The sequence below is a fragment of the Perognathus longimembris genome, chromosome 5 (genome assembly GCF_023159225.1).
Source record: "Perognathus longimembris pacificus isolate PPM17 chromosome 5, ASM2315922v1, whole genome shotgun sequence".
Taxonomy (NCBI): domain Eukaryota; kingdom Metazoa; phylum Chordata; class Mammalia; order Rodentia; family Heteromyidae; genus Perognathus; species Perognathus longimembris.
This window is the reverse complement of record NC_063165.1, coordinates 72813086-72835382: the sequence shown is the minus strand read 5'-3', so window position 1 is coordinate 72835382 and position 22297 is coordinate 72813086. Positions and strand designations below refer to the sequence as shown.

General features: G+C 37.7%; 1 protein-coding gene across 4 annotated transcripts in view; it reads left to right on the top strand.

The window, feature by feature from the left end:
• Positions 1-22297, top strand: part of Ect2 (epithelial cell transforming 2) — a 56978-nt gene that overhangs the window by 18523 nt on the left and 16158 nt on the right. For all 4 annotated transcript variants that reach the window (XM_048347107.1, XM_048347110.1, XM_048347109.1 and 1 more), the window contains 8 exons: positions 672-808; positions 4766-4885; positions 10695-10763; positions 12522-12632; positions 13029-13125; positions 15723-15804; positions 20407-20485; positions 20892-21011. In XM_048347107.1, coding sequence (XP_048203064.1) covers positions 672-808; positions 4766-4885; positions 10695-10763; positions 12522-12632; positions 13029-13125; positions 15723-15804; positions 20407-20485; positions 20892-21011 — 815 coding nt within the window. The remainder of the gene's footprint in view (positions 1-671; positions 809-4765; positions 4886-10694; positions 10764-12521; positions 12633-13028; positions 13126-15722; positions 15805-20406; positions 20486-20891; positions 21012-22297) is intronic.

The window sequence follows — 22297 nt, the reverse complement described above, 5'->3', positions numbered from 1 at the left end:
GCGTGCGCATGCATAAATACACAATTTGAGAATACCTAAAAGGCTTTCTGAAAATATAGGGGAACTTTTTTTTTCTTGTCTCTTATCTTGGCAACACTGGAAATTGAACTGTGCATGCTGGGCATGTGCTGTATTGCTGTATCAGTGAGCTATATCCCAGCTCTTGTATAGTCTTGAGACACAGTCTCACTGTGTAGCTCATGCTGGCCTTGAACCCACAATTTTCCTGGCTCAACCTCCTGAATGCTGGAGGTATAAGGCATATGCTATCAAGGCATTTCTTAAATAACTGTCTCACAGTTATTATAATGAAAAAATTAACATGCACATGTTTCTCCTCCTCTCACTAATGTCTTAATGTCACTTCTGGCAAAAGAAAGATTTTTTTTTAACTTGTTGCTGTGGGTCACACATTGCAAATTATTTCTACTTTCTTCTAATATAGAATCCTTCCTTTTTAATGGCATTGACATTATTGAAGAGCTTAAGTTGTTTATTAGTAGAATGTTGATTTAGAGTTAGTGATATTTTTAACCATTCTGGCATTTGCCTTTATTCTATGAGGGATTAATTCTGCCTTAATGAAGATCTGTATCTTATCTTAAAACATTTTGTACTTAGATCTGTTTTCCAATTAAATCTTGCCTTTTTTTTTTATTAAACACTTTCAGATACACCTAAGTCTTGTACTAAGTCTTCTAAAAATTCTACTCCAGTTCCTTCAAAGCAGTCAGCCAGGTGGCAAGTTGCAAAAGAGCTCTACCAGACTGAAAGCAATTATGTAAATATATTGGCAACAATTATTCAAGTAAGTACCAGTTTGTAAAATGATTACCACATTTGTAAGCTCAAAATTGAAGACTTTCATCTTTTTTTGGCTTTGTATTTTTTTTCTTATTTATTGTCAAAGTGATGTACAGAGAGGTTACAGTTTCATATGTTAGGCATTGGATACATTTCTTGTACTGTTTGTTACCTCCTCCCTCATTCCCCCCTCCCCCTCCCCTTCCCCTTTTCCTTTTCCTTTCCCTCTTCCTCTCCCCCCACCCCCCAAGTTGTTCAGTTGGTTTACACCAAACAGTTTTACAAGTATTGCTTTTGTATTTTTTTTAACATCTTTATTTTGTTTTTGTTCTGTTTTTTGCCAGTCCTGGGGCTTGAACTCAGGGCCTGAGCACTGTCCCTGGCTTCTTTTTTTTTGCTCAAGGCTACCACTCTACACCACTTGAGCCACAGCATCACTTCCAGCTTTTTCTATATATGTGGTGCTTAGGAATCCGAACCCAGGGCTTCATGTATACAAGGTGAGCACTTTACCCCTAGGCCATATTTCCAGCCCCTGGCTTTGTATTTTTATTATAGGTTTTTCTCTTTTTGAAACAGGGTCTTGCCTATGACCTTCATCAAATTGGCTGTATAGCTTAGGTTGGCCTCAAACTGGAAGCATTCCTGCTTCGTTTTCCTGAATGCTGCAATTATAGGTATACACTACTATTCCTGGTTGTGTTTTGTTTTTTCCAAAAGATACTGTTTTTAAGAGTTAGGGTTGTAGCTCAGTGTTAGAATGCTTGTCTTAACTGGGTTCAGTCCTAGCATTAAACACAAACATTCCCAAGAACAAAAATAAAAGATACTGGGTTTTAGAAGAAAATTATACACAAATACAATTAAACATAGATACTACAAATGCCATTAGGCAGCAGATTCTTGATGTTTGCAGCTATGTGGTACCAAGGAGACCACTTTTAGGAAACCCGCACACATGCAGCTTGCATAGAATTGAGTGATGTACTGAGGATGTGCATTCATTTTTCCCATAGCCCTGCCCAATTTCCACTAAAGATAGGCTGCCTTTCAGCAGATTTCCAATTTTACTTGTTTACTGCTGTTATGCACATTGACGTTGACCTGGCTTTTTGGGCTCCCTTGCTTTTGTAGAGGTGGATTTTCACAAAACCAAAGGCAAAGGCAAGGGAATGAGAACACAGCAGTTTGATCATGATTCAGGACTGACTGACATCCACTGAACTGTATAATGTGTAGAGAATTTAAAATTTTTATGAAATTTACTTTTGTTACTTTGTTTTGACTGTACTTCATTAATGTTAATTCATCTGTTATTAAGCAGACTTACTATGTGACCGAAACTGCTGGTAAGATTATGCCATAGCTATACTTGGAATTTTGTTCATTTAGAAATAGCACCATTTTTATTAATAACTTTCAAGATCTTTAGTAGCTGATCTTATAGAGGACTGAATTTGATTCAGAACTTCACAGGTTCCCTGTTAATCTAAAAGGAATCAGATTCTCCAAACACAAATGATAGCTCTTTGGGACTCGCAGAGCCCTGCTATGGGAATATGCATACCATAGTAAATGGTGGGTATATTCAAAGAAATTGAGGCTGGGGGACTTGGTAAAGACAGACTTGAGGAAATTATGTCAAGTTATTTTGAAGTTGCAATGATAGTGGTATCAGTCTGAGATTTGAGCAGATGTCCTTTTGTGTCTTGACCTTTCTGCAAACTTGCGGTTTATCACACAATTTTTGTGTTACTTACTTAGTGTCAGACAGTTCCACTTTACTTCTTTTGGGTTAAAGTTGATACTAGTGCCTCCATTTGGATTCTGACAACTTTCATATTTTTATATTTTGTTGTGCTGATACTGGGTCTTGAACTCAGGGTTTAGATGTTATTGTCCCTTAGCTATCTTACTCAAGGCTGTTGCTCTACCACTTCAGCCACAGCTCTTCTGACTTTCCAGTGATTTATTGGAGATAAATATCTCATGGACTTTTCTGTCTGGGATGGCTTCAAATTTCAGTCCTCAGATCCCAGCTAGGGTTACAGATGTGAGCTGCCAGCACCTGGATCACAGTTTTAAATTTTTTTTTACATTGTCAAGGGAGTACATTTATACTTACATACAGAAATTTCTGAAGATATCTTTTCCAGAGCTGTTATTTTACTTAATGCTGTCTGTGTACATATTGCAAAAGATTGTCCAAACAGTAGTTGCAAAACTTGGCAAGTCAATGTAAGTCTCTTCCTTGGCCCTTCAGTGCCAAATATGAAATCATCAATGCTTAATCAATATAGAATGTTTAACTCACTGCTCACTGATAATAAAATGCATTATAGAATTATTTCTCAATATAAATAGTAAATCCTTAGAACAAGATTGAAGAAGATATTATTAAGGAATAAACTGAAATTCAGATTCTGAAAGACAATAATAGGACATTATTTTGGTATCTTTGGAAAGAAGGAATAAATTTGTTTTAGGTAATGAAGGAGATAGCCTGATATATTGTCAAGAAAATGAAGTAGAGGCCACTGAGCTTATCTTTGAATAGAAGAATAGTAGGTAGTTTCTCATTAGGGTTTGGGTTTTGTTGTTAAGAATGTGAGAATTAATGGAAACACAAGCAGAACACGACAGGGGCCTAATTATAAGAGTACATGTGCCACAACTAGATGTGATGCCAAAAGTCATGAACGAATGCTGATTGCTAAGTTTGTTTATAGTTCTTTCTGTGGACTTTAGGTTTAGTTTTTTTTCTCCCTTTTCTAATTAGGATCAATTAGTTGTACATAGGAGCTTCACTGTGGGATTTCCCTATATTCCATGGGGTTTGCATGATAAAATGTACTCCATGGATACAGTGTACCCCTATCAAGCCCATTCTTTGATCAGTTCTCTCCTCTCCTTTCCCTTTTCTTGGACCAAATTCAGCATATTTTGTTCTATTTTAATGTATCTGTATACATTTCTTCAACTTACCCCTCCATTACTTCTGTTTTTTTTTTTTTTTTTTGTTGTTGTTGTTTGTTTTTTTTGGTGCCATTATTAGGGCTTGAACTCAGGCTTGCTTACTGACTGCTAGTGCTCTACCACTTGAGCCAAACTTCCAGTCTGTCATTTTACTGGGTAATTGGATTGAAGTCTATACCTAGGCTGTTGGTCTCTGGATTTCCTGAGTTACTAGGATTACAGGTGTGAACCACTGGTGCACAATTCATCCATTTTAAAAAATTCAATGTTTTAAATTAATGTAAGTTGTACTAGGGTTTTCATTGTGACATTTCCACGTATGTAAACAATGCATCCTGATTAGCCTCACCTCCTTCTATCATTCTCCCCCCTTCTTAAAACAATTTCAGCAGGTTTCATTATTCTGTTTTCATATATGCAAACAGACTACCGTATCCATCCACATTTATTCTCCTTTTTAGCTTTCCCCATTTCCACTGTTTTCTGCCCTTGCAGCCCAAGGCTGTTGTACTGTTATTATTATTTTTTTCCTTTGTGTCAATCCTGGGGTGTGAATTCAGGCCTTAAGTTCTCACTTGACTTTTTGTTCAAGAATAGCACTCTACACTACTTGAATCACACTCCTACTTCTAACTTTTTGCTAATTGGAGATCCCGTCTCTCAGGACTTCTCTGCTTGGACTGGCTTGGAATCAAGCTCCTCCTGTTTCTGCTTCCTGAGTAGCTAGATTTATAGTGTGAGTCACCCGTGCTTTCATTAATTAAGGAGTTTATTTATTATGTATACATATGCATATACAGAGCGTGTAATATAAGTAGAATAAACAGTGTTATAAGAAAAAATCTTTTAAATGTAGGAACATTTAAAATTTTTTTTCTTTTCTGTCAACATCTTGACATCTTGTCTTCTTTATCACTGCGTGTATTTTAGCTTTTCTTTTACCACAGTCTACTTAGTGTACTCTTCTTTTGTTTTCCCCAATCAGTTATTTCAAGTGCCATTGGAAGAAGAAGGACAACGTGGTGGGCCTATTCTTGCACCAGAAGAGATTAAAACTATCTTTGGTAGCATCCCAGATATCTTTGATGTCCACACAAAGATAAAGGTAAATTTTGTTTGATTGATACTATTGTTTGAGTTGTTGTTGGCTTTAGTGTGTATGTGTGTGTACGTATGCTTGTGTCCATTGCATGTGCATGCATGTGTCCCAGGCCTTGCATATGGCAAGACAGTGCTTTACTACTGAGCAGCATCCTGAGCTCCAAATAGGTATATAGTTGAAACTTTCTTTTATTTGCTATTTAAATATATAATCTTTTTTTTGCACTTCTTTTACTCATCCTTATCTAGAAAGCACTAATGGCTAGACTTGTGCATATGAAAATATTTTATAAACATATTACATATAAACATTTTATAAACATAATACAATAAACACGTTACCAACATAATCATATGTACTTGTGGTTTTTTTCCCCCCCAGGGACAAAAAAATTCTAGACTCTAAGGAGAGCAATATCCAGTCTCCCTCATCTCTTTTTTTTCCCCCTTCTAGTACTGGGTCTTAAACTCCAGGCCTCATGCTCCGCTAGGTATATGCTCTGTTTCTTGTGCCACATCTCCAGCCCCTACACCCTGTACTTTGGAAAGGCCTTCTCCATTCCCTTGTGATTGTCCTGGCTTAAAGACCAAGTTTCTATAACCATGTAGTATTTTTTTTTTTTTTTTTGCCAGTCCTGGGGCTTGAACTCGGGGCCTGAGCACTGTCCCTGGCTTCTTTAGCACTCTACCACTTGAGCTACAGTGCCACTTCTGGCTTTTTCTTTATAAGTGGTGCTGAGGAATCGAACCCCTGGGCTTCATGTATACGAGATGAGCACTTTACAACTAGGCCATATTCCCAGCCCTAACCACGTAGTATTTTACCACTAAGTTTTTTTTTTTGTCAGTCCTGGGCCTTAAACTCAGGGCCTGAGCACTGTTCCTGGTTTCTTTTTGCTCAAGGCTAGCACTCTGCCACTTGAGCCACAGTGCCACTTCTTGCCACTTTCTACATATGTGGTGCTGAGGAATCGAACCTAGGGCTTCATGTATATGAGGCAAGCACTCAGGCAAGCCACTAGGCCATATTCCTAGCCCCCATGTAGTATTTTAAAGTGTGAAAAATTTACATACTGTTGATGGCATTACTTGATTCAGGTTTAAAAAAAATTCCCATTTTGTGTTAATATATTTGGATTAGGCTCATTGTAACATTCAAAAACTGGTTTATTTACATTCAGTTTCTTGTAGCATCAATTTTTTTGTTCTGTTCGTCTTTAGCCCTTTTTTTTAGTTTTTTTTTTATTAGCATGTGTTATGTGTGTGGGGAGCTTCTTTGTGACATGTCCATATGTGCATTGAGTGTATCCTGATCAAATTCACTCCTTACTACTTTTTCTTCATTGTTTGATTCTTCTCTTTTCATTTATAGGTATAAAGTACTTTGAACATACTGTCCTCTTTTGCTCTCCAATTGGTTCTCCCTATCCCACTGGTGCCTATCCCCAACAGAACCTCTCTTAACATTCTTAATAATCAAAATCATGTTTTGTTTTTTTAAAGATTAGAGTCTTATTAAGGTAGCCTTGAACTTGACTTTCTTGCCTTAGCCTCTTGAGTAGCTGAGACTTTAGACTTGTGTCACCATGCTGGCAAGCTGGAGCCTTTCTAAACTACTTGTTAGCAAAACCGTAGGTTAGTGAAAATACCATTTACTAAATGTCTGTATTTTGTCTTTTATCAGAATCCTCCATCTGTTTCATTTAGTTTCCAAAACTTGATATGAACTCTAAAGGAATTCTTTTTGCTCTAAATGCTAGTTTATCTTTATTTCCAGTTAAGATCTTTCAAAGACATTAATCTTTTATATCTTTTATGCTTTAGAAAGCTATCACTAGATTTCGTTGGTAGAAAGGAATTTTTTCAGTTTTGCTTCACAGTTTTCTCCAAATGTCTTGTTCCTTATTCCCATTTTCCCTCTTTTCCTTTCCCTCCTTCCTCCCTTCTCCCCCTCCCCCTTCCTTTTTTGAAGTCCTGGGATTTGAACTTCGGGGCCTAGTACTGGTGGCTGCACCATTTAGCTCAAGCCTTCTTTGTTTTTAGATTAGATGAAGTCCTGCTTTTTCCCCTGGGCTGGCCTCTCCACTATGATCCTCCTACTTACAGTCTCTCCATTTTATTGTAAAATATTTTCTTAGATCTGTTATCTGTTTCTGTTTGGGTTGTCATTTTATTGAATCAGAAGTATGCTTAAAATTTTGGATAATAGGGGCTGGGAATGGGGCTTAGTGGTAGAGTGCTTGCCTAGTATGCATGCAGACCTGGGTTCAATTCTTCAGTACCACATAAACAGAAAAAGCCAGAAGTGGGGCTGTGGCTCTAGTGATAGAGTGCTAGCCTTGAGCATAAAGAAGCCAGGGACAATGCTCAGGCCCTGAGTTCAAGCCCCAGGAGTGGCAAAAAAAAAATAAATTTTCTGATACTAGGGGCTGGGAATGTGGCTTAGTGCTAGAGTACTGGCCTAGCATACGTACCACATAAACAGAAAAGGCTGGAAGTAGCACTGTGGCTCAAGTGGTAGAGTGCTAGCCTTGAGAAAAAGAAGCTCAGGGATAGGGCCTAGGCCTTGCGTTCAAGTCCCAGGACTGGGGGGACAAAGTCTGGATACAAGTTTCTTTTCTTTTCTTTTTTTGATAGTCCTGGGGCTTGAACACAGGTTCTGAGCACTGTGCCCAGACTTCTGTTTTCCTCAAGGCTAACACTCTACCACTTGAGCCACAGTGCCACTTTTTCTATAAATATGGTGCTGAGGAATTGAACCCAGGGCTTCATGTATACGAGACAAGCACTTTACCACTAGGCCATATTCCCAACCCCTACAAGTTTCTTTAAAGTATAGAAGTTTTAAAATCCTGATGAAATCCAATTAATTTACCTGGTTTTAAAATGTTTTGGTATGATGTCTAAGAAATTTTTCCTAACATTTTAATGCTACCTTCTTGTATTTTTTTAAAAAGTTGTTTGGTTTGAAGTGAGAGTTGCAGTTCATCTTCTAATGAACTTAGGCTATCTAATTACTTTTCTTGTCTTAGTGTACGTTAGTATTACAATACATTATTATTACAGGAGGATGGTAGGGGAGGTTTCATTCATACATGTCTACTTCTTAGTCAATCTACCCCCTCTACCACTCTTATTTTACTCCCTCTTTCCTCCCCAAAACAATTTGAACAGCTTTCTTTGTACTATTTTCATTCAGACAAACTACCTGGACCATCCTCATCTACCCTTTTTGTTGCCCTTGCCGCTTCTGCTGGCACCCACCCTCCAGCAGAACTGCTCGGGATAACTATGTTTTGCTTCTCAGTCATAGGATCATATCTAGGGCCTTGTGCATGCTAAGAAAGCATTTTACCATTAAGCTACATTTCCAGTCTCAGTGTATCTAATTTTTTTATTTTTCTTTTGTACTGGGGTTTGAACTTAGGGCCTGGGTGAGCACTGTCCTTGAGCTTTTGTGCTCAAGGCTAGTGTTCTACCACTTGAGCTACACACAGCTGGACTTGTTTTTTTTTTTTTGTGTGTGTGTGTTTAATTGCAGGTAAGAGTCTCAGATTTTCCTGCTCAGGCTGCCTTTGAATTGAGATCCTCAGATAGCCTACTGAGTAACTAGGATCACTGGTGTGAGCCACCAGCACACTACTGTAGTGTATCTTAATTTTTTTTTTTTGTTACTATTTTTTTTTGAACTCGTCCTTGGGCTTGAACTCAAGGTTCAAGGTATTGTCCCTGACCTTTCTTTTTGCTCAAGGCTAGCACTCTGCTACTTGAGCCACAAGGCCACTTCCGACTTTTTCTGTTTATGTGATACTGAGGAATTTAATCCAGGGCTTCATGTTTGCTAGGCACCCTACCACTAAGCCACATTCCCAGTCTAGCGTATCTAATTTTAAAGGAATTTATTTAAAATAACCCATTACATGATAACGAATAGTACTCTATGCAAAAAGAACTAATTTCTAAGACAGTATAGTGAGAAGAGCAGAATTTACATTGTGTATAATTTTTTTTTCTTTTTACTGTTTGGCTGAGTAGAAAAGTGACTTTACATTCAGTCTACTGGAGTACTGCATGTCATGTAACCTCTACTGTGTATTGTAGGAGAGATAAAAAGTAAAATAATACCTTAGAATTACAATGCACCTTGGTGTTTTTTTTTTTTTGGCCAGTCCTGGGCCTTGGACTTAGGGCCCGAGCACCGTCCCTGGCTTCTTCCCGCTCAAGGCTAGCACTCTGCCACTTGAGCCACAGCGCCGCTTCTGGCCGTTTTCTGTATATGTGGTGCTGGGGAATCGAACCTAGGGCCTTGTGTATCCGAGGCAGGCACTCTTGCCACTAGGCTATATCCCCAGCCCCACCTTGGTGTTTTTTGTTTTTTGTTTTGCCAGTCCTGGGGCTTGAACTGAATACTGTTCTTGAACTCTTTTGGATTCAAGGCTAGTACTCTACCACTTGAGCTACAGCACCACTTCTGGCCTTTTCTGTGTATGTGGTACTGAGGAATCGAACCTAGGGCTTCATGCATGCTAGGCAAGCACTTTACCACTTGGCCAAACTCCTGGCCCCAAAACTAGTTTTGTGTTTTTTTAATTATTTTTTTTTAAAGTTGGACAAATGAGTTTCTTTTCAACATGTTGATTTATGAGTACAATCAGTCTTAGTGTTCCATTGTTCTCCCCTTCCATCTTTTCCAACTCAACCCTAGTTACCTAGTTCCATTATCACATAGTTCATTGAACATTACAACTATTTGCCCAACCTTCCTCTCTCCTTTAGGCAAATAGTTTGAATCTCATGGGGGCCATGCAATCTGTTTCCCAGGCTTTTTTAGGTGCCACTTTGAGAACCTCTTGTAAGAGGTTACTTACTGGCTGGGCCATGGTGGCTCATACTTACAATGCTACTCAGTAGGCTGAGATCTGAGAAATACAGTTAGAAGCCATCCCTGGCCAAACAAGTATAGAAATACTCATTTCCAGTTAACCAGCAAAAATCTCTAACTGGAGGCTCCAGTGGTAGAGAGCTAGCTGTGAGTGAAAGACCTGACAGTGGAGGTCCTGAGTTCAAGCCCCATATTGGTCCCCACCTCCCAAAAAAGAGCTTACTGGTTTTTGCAGTAAAATTACTTAGAATTTTAATTAGTACGTGTCATTTTTTGGCATCTCATCTTGCCACCTGCTTTCTTATAAAGTTTATAAATGTCTTCTAAATTTTCATGAATGTGTAATATTTTAACATGACCATGGGGATTTTTATTGACCAGGGATTAAAAAGTTATGGTTTATGGGCCATATCTTTCCCACTGCCTGATAGGGTGCAGAGCGGCTTATTAGAACAGAGCCAATCTTCGCGTTGATAGATTGTGGTGGCTCCTGCTTTGCGGAGCGAGCAGTAATGACAGAAACCATATGGCCTTCATTGTTTACCATCTGTCTCTTTAAGTAAAATTTGCTGACCCTATTAGTGGGCTATAGTTTTTAATGGCATACCTCAGCATGTCAGCAGGATTACCTTTAAGATTGATAATGCCAATCACTTTATAGTTTCACTAATAATTAACTTATGAATAAGGCACACTATTGAGCTATTACATTGGGATGTTAGTCTTACTGACTTAATGCTATTTTTATTTTCTTTATTTTGGAAGGTTAGTTTCTTTGTAGACATATCCTTGTTGAGAAGGGTGGGGTATTTGCACATCAAATTAAGACAAAAGAAGACATTTCTTTCCAATTGAATATCTTGGAAGTATTAAAAGGTGTAAAAGAAACTGTCAAGCTTAATTTTAAATGTTCCAATTGGTTCGATTTTAGGATGATCTAGAAGACCTAATTGTTAATTGGGATGAGAGCAAAAGCATTGGTGACATCTTCCTTAAATATGTAAGTATTTAAATTTTGCTGTAAGTTTCAAATTAAAAGTATTTCACCAAGGACTCACAGGGAAATCTTTCTTTAAATAATGAGAGGTTTTCAAACTTTGACATGGTTGAGTTTATAAAATATGTTTGTATTCTTAGCTGCTGAAAACATGCTTCCTATACATAGAATAATACAAGATCATTATTAGAATAATACTAATTAACTATGGTGTAGTTATTAAATTAGATTACTTACCATTCATAAATGGTTACAGATTAGTGATCTTATTCAAACTTGCTATATAAGCTTTTCTTTTTCTTACTGATAATACTTTTTACTCTCCTGTCTTTCTGTTTAAAGGTTCCTAATGAATTGCTGCTTCTATTTGAGGATAAGAACCTCATAGCTGGGGATGGAGCTCCATGGTAGTGCACTTGCCTAGCACGCACGAGGCCCTGGGTACAGTCCAGAGCACGAGGGTGGGGTGTCCTGTAAAATCAAATGCTGCATGTGGTGCTGCATGCCAGTCTAAGCACTTGGGTGGGGCGAGCAGGGCAGAAGAATCAGGGCTTCAAGTCTAGCTTTGTATGCATAGTGAGAATCTGTCCCAGAAAACCAAAATAAAGAAACAACAGAAAGAAATCATAGCTTAGCCAGGCACTGGTGGCTCATGCCTGTAATCCTAGCTACTCAGCAAGCTGATATCTGAGGATTGAGGTTTGAAGCCACTCCAGGCAGGAAAGTCCATGAGACTCTTTAACTCTAATTAATCTGGACAACTGGAAGTAGCCCTGTGGCTCAAAGTGGTAGAGTACTAGCCTGGAGCAAAAATCTCAAGATCAGTGGCCAGGCCCTGAGTTCAAGGACCAGAAGAAAAACAACCTAGCCTAAGTACATAAAACATTCATTACGATGAGGTTCTGTGAACAGGCTTTACTGCATAAATTTTGTAATCTCTTTGAATAGGACTTGAAAATTTCAGTTTTGTCTACCTGGAACGCAGTACTGGTTTTGGAGGTCATACCTTGATTTTCGTTCCTTGTTGTGTCTTAGATGTTTTTCTTTTTCTGGTTGGCTTAGAATTCCAAATGTCAAAATTATTGCCAGAAGTCTTCCTGATGCTTCTTAGTGTCTCCTGAGATAGCCAAGACATTTTCCTTGTTCTGCTTGCAATTTTAGATAATAGAATTGTTTTTTTTTTTTTAAACAGTGGTTATCATTCTTAAAGATTCTCTGGATCAGCTCTAATATAATTAATATATTTCTTATTTATAGATGTTTTCAAATTTTCTTGTCATGTTTGTATTGATATGGTTCACTTTAATATATGTACCTTTGATCCTTTCTGATTCTTTGTTTAGTTTTAAAGTTTTATGCTGTGTGTACTAATTGATGCACTTTGTTCAGTAATTTTGGTTTATTTTTATTTTTTATTTATTTTTTTAGTTTTTTTGATAGTACTGAAGTTTGAAACTTGGGTGGCTGGTGCTCTACCACTAGAGCCGTACCTCCAACCTAGCATTTTACTGGTTATTTAGACATGGGGGCTTATGGATTTTTCAACCTGGGTGGGCTTTTAATAGAGATTTTGAGATACCAGCCTCTGAGTAGCTAGGATTACAGGCATCTCCTTACTGAAGTATATATATTTGCCTTGTGAAACCTAGTTTCCTTTTGCATATGTATTAGATTATGACTGCTGACTATTTGAGTAAGTTTCAGTGTACAAGGGTGGTATGTCTAAGAAATTAATGTTTCTTTTTCCTTTCTTATTCCTAGTCCAAAGATTTGGTAAAAACCTACCCTCCTTTTGTAAACTTCTTTGAAATGAGCAAGGAGACAATTATTAAATGTGAAAAACAGAAGCCCCGATTTCATGCTTTTCTAAAGGTAATATGCATTTGGGGGGCACAGAACTGGGGTTTGAACTTAGGTCCTTGAGGTTAGGCATGTGCTCTACTAAAGTTCTTTCAAGCAAAAATCTGAGAATCACTGCTGAAGGAATACATTAAAATAAGAAGAAATAAAGCTTCACTGAAGTTACTGTCTGTTTAGTCATACTTGTTGGGGACAGTGATGTTTAGAAGCTATTGGTATGTTAGGTAGAAGAGGTAAACAGTTGAATGAGTGACAATGCTGTATGTGCTTATGTAGAAAAAGAAAAAAAATGTATGTAATTCTCAAAACATTTTGCAGTATGGTTTTTTAAAAAAAAATTAAGTGTAAGCTAATGTTTACATGAAACTTAAAAAAAAAACTTAGTTTTTTTGAATAATTTTCTTTCAGATAAACCAAGCTAAACCAGAATGTGGACGGCAAAGCCTTGTTGAACTTCTCATCCGACCAGTCCAGAGGCTGCCCAGTGTTGCATTACTTTTAAATGGTACTTGTCTGATCTGTCTGCAGATTACTTTCCATATTTTTATGGTATAGTTCTTTGACTCTCTGGCTCCTTCTAGCTTTCCCTCTCTTTGGTCGTACTAGAATAGAATTTGAACTCAAGAACACTACCAGTAAGCCATCCCTGCCTTCACCCCAAATTTATCATTGAAATTCTTCTATTTTCCAGAGATTCTTAGGGTTTTAGCACTAAAATTTATCTTTTACCTAGGAAAAACATCATTGTAGAGTGTCTTAAAAAGTAGTCATCCTTGCTATAAAAATGCAATCTTGCCTGAAGATATGCTATTCTGGGGTCAGCTGTGTTGACTTGTATCCTTTTGTCTTTCTCTTGTTTTTTTTTTTAAGTTTTATTATACGTAACTAATTCAAAATAAGTTTATATTCAAGTAGCACAGAATTCATCTGCAGACTCACAGAGAGATGATTTCATGTGTCCCAAGTTTTTAGTCCTTTCCATATATTTTATTACACTTTTATTTTGCTTTGGACTGTTCAATATACAGTTGAAACCTGTAGTATCTATCTTGGTAAGAATATTAAAACTACATATCTCAGTAAGTTTTATATATAGCTCAGTTTTTATGAATAAATTTTATCTTCGGTTTAAGAAAAGTATATGTATATTCATGTATATGTTGCTTGACTATAGTAGTAGTATTAAGCCAGAATCTTGAAAAAATTTATTTACTTGTTTGTTTATATGTTCATACTGTGGGACTTGAACAGTGGAGTCTAGGTGCTTCTTTTAGCTTTTTCATTCAGGGCAAGTACTTTCCATTCGAGCCTCAGCTCCACTTCTGATTTTTTGGTGGTTAATTGGACATAAGTGTCTCATGGACTTCGTTGCCTGGACTGGCTTTGAACACTAATCCTCAAATCTCAGCCTTCTAAGTAGCTATTATTACCGATGTGAGCCATCGATGCCCAGCTAAAAGCTAATTCATAAAGAGTAAGAAAGTCTGCAGTTAAGAATTTTAAGCCAGATATGGTGCACATCTGTAATCCCAACCCTCAGGAGGTTTGCAAGTTTGGGGCCAGACTGGACTGTAAAGTTAGACCATGTACAAAAAGTAAAAGAATTTGACTTCTAAATTTAAGATAACATATACAAGCTAATTTTGTGTCTGTTTAATCTTTTTTTCTGTAAAATATTTTGGTTGGTCAGAATTGTCTACAAACTCCAAACTTGGCAGTTTTTTTTGGTTGATGTTAATTGAGAACTGGTGGCTTATAAAATGACTTCCCTACCTCTCTTGTTTTACTAAGGATTATTTAAAATCAGAGTAGGGAAGAACCATGCACTCAAGCAGTATAAGGCCAGAGAAATCATTTGATGGGCAGAGATGTATTCTTCTTGACAGTTATCTATTGCATATCTGTTTGTATTGATAATGTTGTATGACTTTCAAATGATGTTATAAATTTCCAATGGATCTTGGCAGAATAAAGGTTCTCCACAAGTACTTTCATTGCATAGAATCCCATCATATGGTTATCATGAGCTTTTCACATGGTATTAGACTGAATATAGTTGGTTTATATGTGTCAAGTAAGAAACATAGTCATAAGAGTCAGCATATTTAGTATGAGCTTCTTTGAGATCCAAACTTGGCCCTTCATGGCACTAAATGCTCTTTTTTTTTTTAATTTTTTAAATATTTTTTTTGGCCAGTCCTGGGCCTTGGACTCAGGGCCTGAGCACTGTCCCTGGCTTCTTCCCGCTCAAGGCTAGTCTAGCACTCTGCCACCTGAGCCACAGCGCCACTTCTGGCCGTTTTCCATATATGTGGTGCTGGGGAATCGAACCGAGAGCTTCATGTGTAGGAGGCAAGGCACTCTTGCCACTAGGCCATATTCCCAGCCCCACTAAATGCTCTTTGTAAACGAGACTTGGGGCCCAATATGAAATACAAGGTATATAATGATTTATATAATAATTAAGGATTGTGTGTGGGGATCATTCAACACTATGGTGCAGAGTCTTTACTAGAAGGAAATCAAGGCAATGGTTAATTTTTAAAGGATGGAAACGTTAATAAATATATAAAAAGAGAGCTTTTAAGGGAATGCTGACTAGGATGTCTGTGCTGAGGATTGCAACCAGGATCTGGCACATGTTAGGCAAATACTACCGCTGGGTTTCATACTCAGTCTTGGTTGTGTTGCCCAGGCTGGATTCAAATTGGAGGCCTCTGACCTCTGCCTCCTGAGGACTGGGATTATACATAGATGCCATCATGCCTGGCTAAACGCTTTTTATTAACTAAAAATTAGATAAGTTCTTTAAAAAGAAAGTATATCAAGACTGACAGTCTTAGACAGAAAACTACTTATTTTCCTTTTTTGTTTTTATAGTATTGGGGATTGAACTGGGTCTTGTATAAGCCAGGCAGGCACCCTAGCACTTGCCACTATACCCATTTTGTTTTTTGAGAAAGGTCTTATTCTCTTTTTTTCTGGTCTCAAACTTGAGATTCTCCTATTGCCTGCCTCCTGAATAGCTAGGGGTATAGGCACATACCATCATACCCAGCTTCAATTAGTTTTTAATCATAGAAAAATTACCTATTGTTACAGATCTTAAGAAGCATACAGCTGAAGAAAATCCTGACAAAAGCACATTAGAAAAAGCTATTGGATCACTAAAAGAAGTAATGACGTAAGTGCACTGTTTCAATTCCTATTGTTCCTGAGATTTAGAATGAAATTGAGACATTACAAAGGGTATCTAGTGGCTGGGGATATTGCCTAGTGGCAAGAGTGCTTGCTCATATAGATGAAGCCCTGAGTTCGATTCCCCAGCACGACATATACAGAAAATGACCAGAAGTGGTGCTGTGGCTCAAGTGGCAGAGTGCTAGCCCTGAGCAAAAAGAAGCCAGGGACAGTGCTCAGGCCTTGAGTCTAAGCTCCAGGACTGGCCAAAAAAATAAAATAAAAATACAAAGGGTATCTCAACATATTTACATTTACATACATATTTACATTTTAAAATATATCCTTACCCATGTGTCTTGCTCATAATAGATTTTTAGTAAATGTTGAATTACAAGAGCTAATTATAGCATTTAATTGTAATGTTAACTTATTGGTAAGCTGTATAGAATTTGACCTGATAAAAATTCTTGAGGTTTTTGAGCATAACTTTAGGAATTAAGGGCTTTTTAGGGCTGGTTGAAACTACCATAGCCTCTTAGATAAAGGAAATAATGATAACACCAATTCGTTATTTGCCATTGAGGTAAACAAAATTAATTTGGACAATATAAACATCTATAGCTTACTTAAACAAATATTCATTTATGTGTTAAATCTGAGACCATCTTGCCCTATAGATGAGGCTGGCCCCAAATCTTCTTTGAAATCTTCTTTCCCCTGCAGCTTCTTTAGTACAGGGTTTGTAAAGATGCACTACCATGCCCAGCTCAGTTTATAAATATTAACTTGGTATAGATACAAGTTTTTAGTGACTTTAGTATGCCTATTTTCCTACTTAGGGTGAGTACATAATTAAGATATAATTTGATTCATACACACACACACACACACACACACACACTCACACACTCACACACTCACACACACTCACACTCCCTTGAAACCATGACCACAAAAATGCAAGGGGCATTTTCTTTAGCCACTGAATAGAAAATATGCTCCTTGTAATCCCCTTTCTGTCTCTTCCTGTCCCACCTATCCCAAGACAAGTGTTTCATGCATTTTCCAGGATTTTGTCTAAATCAAGTCTAATGGTATATTCTTTTGTCTGGTTCTCACCTCCCCACCTCCCCCCAGCATAAATTTCTTTTTATTATTTTCAGTTTCTGGTAATTAAAGAGAAAACTGCTATGAACATTGATAAACTAATATTTGGATTGTGCTTTTGTTTCTCTTGGCTAAATTGGTGGTAAGATTGATGAGGTTAGATGATAATGTATGGAGAATTCTTTTTTTTTTTTTGCCAGTCTTGGGCCTTGGACTCAGGGCCTGAGCATTGTCCCTGGCTTCTTTTTGCTCAAGGATAGCACTCTACCACTTGAGCCACCACTTCTGGCCGTTTTCTATATATGTGGTGCCGAGGAATTGAACCCAGGGCTTCATGTATACGAGGCAAGCACTCTTGCCACTAGGCCATATTCCCAGCCCTGGAGAATTCTTTAATAAAACTGCCAAATTAAAATTTTCATTTCTGGAGCTTGTTCTGGGCCTGGGTTTGGTCTCTGAGCTCTTTTTTCTCAAGGCTCGCACTGTAACACTTGGGCCACAGTCCCACTTCCAACTTTTTCTGGACATAGAACCTCACAAACTTGCCTGCCTGGGCTGGCTTTGACCCGCAATCCTCACATCTCAGCCTCTTGAGTAGCTGTGATTATAGGTGTGAGTCACTGGCACCCAGCTTAAAATTTTCTATTTCCACCAAGATTGTATGGTGAGTTCCAGAGTCCTAGGGTCAACATTCACTTTGCTCCTTTCTGTCAGATGTGTGATGCCTTCCCATCCTAGGTTTTATTTTTGTATTTTACTGTTCTTTTGCAGTGGTGGGATCAAACTCCAGGCCTTGCTCATGCTGGGTAGTCACTTATTGTACTACAAAGCCACATCTCAGTTGCTTGTAATTGAATTTTGAGATGCCTTTATGGAGCATCTTCTAGTTGAAAGCTTTTTGTCATATATGTGATTTGTAATTATAGTCCCATAGCTTGTGGCTTCCTTTCTCTTCTAATAGCTTTTTTAATTTAATAGCTTAAGATTTTTAAGTATAAATTTTTTATTATCAAGTAGTGGTGCAAAGAGGTTACAATTCCATAACTAGGTTATGAGTACAGTGGTTCTTGATCAGTGTCACCCAGTTCATTTATTATTATTCCTAGAGCTTGAACTCAGAGCCTGGGTGCTGTGCCTTATCGTCTTTTGCTTAAGACAATGGCCTACCACTTAAGACATAGCTTCACTTTTGGCTTTTTGGTGGTCAGTTGGAGATAGAGTATCATGGACAGTCTTGCCTAGGCTGGTTTTGAACTGCACATCTCAGATCTCAACCTCCTGAATAGTTAGAATTGCAGGCATGAGTGCCTGGAGCCTGGCTTGAATCACTTACTTTGCTTTACATAATTCTCTGCAGTTCCATTTATCTTCCTGTAAATGAAAGCATGATTTAATTCTTTGTGGCTAACTAATATTCCATTAAATTTATGTACTACATTTGATGTACTGGTTCATGCTTTGGCAGGCACCTAGGCTGATTATGTTTCTTGGCTATTGTGAGTATTACTGTAGTATGTTGGGCTTGGATGTCTTTGGATATATAACTAAGAGAATGTAGCATGTAGGCTCATATGGTACTTCTAATTTTAGCTTTTTGAGAAACTTCCATACTGATTTCCTTAGTGACCAGACTAAATAACATTCTAACCAACAGTGCACAATTCTCTGTCCCATTCTCCTCAGCATTTTTTTTTTTTTGGCCAGTCCTAGGGCTTGAACTCGGGGCCTGAAAAATGTCCCTGGCTTCTTTTTGCTCAACTAGCACTCTACCACTAGAACCACAGCGCCACTTCCGGCCTTTTCTGTTTATGCGGAGCTGAGGAATTGAACCCACGGCTTTGTGCAAGCCCTCTACTGCCAATCGACATTTCTAGCCCGTTTGGTGTTCTGATGACAGTCATTGTGAATGTTGTGAAGTGGAATCTTAACATATAGGTCTTTAGTTCTCTATCAATTTTTTTTTTTTTTTTTTTTTTTTTTTTGCCAGTCCTAGGCTGTGAACTCAGGGCCTGAGCACTGTCCCTGCCTTCTTTTTGCTCAAGGCTAGCACTCTGCCACTTGAGCCACAGCACCACTTCTGGCCATTTTCTGTATATATGGTGTTGAGGAATGGAACCCAGGGCTTCATGTATACGAGGCAAGCACTCTTGCCACTAGGCCATATTCCCAGCCCCTCTATCAAATTTTTTAAAAGACAAGTTTGTTTGCTGGGTATCGTAATTTTCGTTGGCAAGTATTTATTCTCAGCACACTCTTCATATTTGTGTAGTCTCTATTATGAATTTTTCATTGTTAAGTTCCAAACCACACATAGCTAGATATTCCCTCATTCCTTGCATTTATACTTCTTCTCACCAATGTGAATTTTCTGATGTCAAAGACTGAGCCATGAAGACTGATTTTTGCATTTTCTACTTTTAGCTTTCTATCATGAAATTTCTTACATTCAGCAAGATGAAAACCCCTCAATAATCTTCCCACATTGCCTACATTTGTAAGATTTTCTAACTTTGCGAATTGGTTGATGTTAGGCAAGGTGTGAACTCCATGTGTAGGCGTTCCCGCATTTCTCATGTCTGTAGCATTTGCACCAGGAAATAATGAGGTTTCTACATTTCTTACACTCATGCAATTTCTCCCTAGTGTGAATTTTCTGGTGTTGTGTTAATTGTGAGCCATGAGCAAGAGCTTTACCTTACAATGATAAGGCTTTTCAGGAGTATGAGCCCTGCTTTGATATGTAATGAGATAAGATCACTGACTGGGCATTTGTACAGTCATTACATTCTGAGTTCCATGATGTCAAATCAGGATTCTTTGCTTTGATTGGCTTCATTTTTGTTTCGGGCAGATGGATAAATGGACTCCAACTTCTTATATTTGTCTGGAAGCTTCAATGAAGTGATAAGCATATGAATTGGGAATGACTTACATAAGCCTTGATTAAACTTACATTGAGAACTTTGACATTTTGTTTGTTAACATGGATGTTTTGTACATGGTTAATGTATTTAGAAAAATATATGGTGATAAAGAATGTAGTAGGGCGTATCTTAGTAAGACATACTTTACTAAAAGGTTGTATGGCATATTTTTAAATGTAGGATACTTTAAGACAGTTTTTAAAATCTGATTCACCAAAATTAAGCTAGAGTCATATGAAAGAACTTTTCTTTCGGTGACAAGAGTGTATTTGTATCATTCTATATTAAAAGACATTTTAAAAAGTAACCCATGCTGGGCACTGGTGGCTTATGCCTGCAATCCTAGCTACTCGGGATGCTGAGATCTGAGGATTGAGGTTCAAAGCCAGCCCAGGCAGGAAAGTCCATGAGACTCTTATCTCCAGTTAACCATCAGAAAACTGGAAATTGCACTGTGACTCAAAGTGGTAGAGCACTAGCCTTGAGCCGAAGAGCTCAGGGACAGCTGCCAGGCCCAGAGTTCGAGACCCACAACTGACCCCCGAAAAAAGTAACCTATTATTTTTTTTCAGGCATATCAATGAAGATAAGAGAAAAACGGAAGCACAAAAGCAAATTTTTGATGTAGTTTATGAAGTAGATGGATGCCCAGTAAGAATTTTTTTTGATTATTGTCTGTTTCTTCTAGTGTGTGCATATACGTGTCTGTCTGTCTGTCTCCTGGAGCTTGAACTTGGGACTTGGGTGCTGTTCCTGAGCTTTTTTGTTTAAGATTGGCACTCTACCACTTGCCCTAGATCCACTTCTACTTTTGTAGTAGTTAAATAGAAATAAGAATCTCATGAACTTTGACTGGCCAGCTTGGCATCCCACTGTGATCCTAAGATCTCAGTTTTCTGAGTAGCTGGGATTACAGGAATGAGCCACTAGTGCCCAGCTCTTTCTATAGTTTTTATCTAAGCAGTTTTGGCACTGCTTTGTTTTAAATGACACCTTCTTAAAAATTACTGGTGCCAAATGATCTGATTTCTTTTATTAATGTTTTCAATCTCTACAGGCTAACCTTTTATCTTCTCACCGAAGCTTAGTGCAGCGAGTTGAAACAATTTCTTTAGGCGAGTACCCCTGTGACAGAGGTGAACAAGTAACTCTCTTCCTCTTCAATGACTGCCTGGAGGTAGGATTGTACTTGATATAGTATAATAACAGTGATATTCTCTGTGACTTCCCTGAATATTTAAACCAAGCAAGCTTTGATTGAAGTGTTACCTAGAAGCTTGAAGTAGACTTGTATATTTTTACGTTAAGAACAGTTGTTGGTTTAATACAATAGAGTACTTTTAGAAGTATGAGGGCTAAGAGTGTAACTATGTGGTAGATCTCATGTGCCTAGTGTATTCAAGGCCCTAGGTTTGATTTCTAGCACTGATATAAATGGATAGAAAACACAAGCATATACAAATTAAGTATGGTTAATTTTCCAAGATTTCAAGTTTCAGTCAAAATTAAAATATTTATTTATAAACAAATAAATGCTTAGGCTTTGAGTTTTGGAAACTGCTTATTTTATGTGTTCTTTCTGAAATGTGATCATATTTTTCTAGCAAAGATCAAGTCAGTATTTTGTTGAGAAAAGTGAAAACTTGATAATTGAATGCTACAGATTTCTTGTGCACCCTGGATTCTTTTCCAAATTAGCAGATTTTTATTGTGCTCAGTGTATGAGATTAGATGTAATCATTCTAAAACTTTCATGTAGGTCAGGCATGAGTGGCTCATGCTTGTAATCCAAGCTACTCAACAGACTATGACCTGAGAATTGTGGTTCGAAGCCAGCCTGAGTAGGAAAGTACATGAGACTTAATTCCAATTAACTACCCAAAAGCCAGAAATGGAACTGTGGCTTAAGTGGTAGAGCACTATTTTTTTTTAATTTATAATTGTAAAGGTGATGAACTGGGGGTTGGGAGTTACAGTTACAAAGAAAGGTATGAGTACATTTCTTTTTAAACTCTGTTGCCCCCTTCGCCATTTTCTCCTCATTGCTCCTCCACACTTTCTTCCCTCTCCGTGTTGTAAAGTTCATTTCCAGCATGGTATCTAGTGAGTACCATTGTTGTATTAGTTTACATCCCTTGTCCTGCTGTTTCTATCATTTCCTTTCTCTTCCACAGATTAGACAAACTTATATACAAGACAAAGGGTATAGAAAACTAGAACAGAAAAAAATAAGAAATAACTGCATACAAGACATAATAAGAAGCTTTTGTTTCCAATTCTTGGAGTTCATTTTGATACACTTCACTATATATGGTCCTATGCACTTAGCTATTGGACTATTGTGATTTCCTGCTAAGAATATTATAGACTTATTCTAGGTATTACAAATGAGGGAAATCATGCAACCTACATTTCTTTGGCCCTGGCTTGCTTTGCTTAATATAATTTTTCCATGCCTTTCCA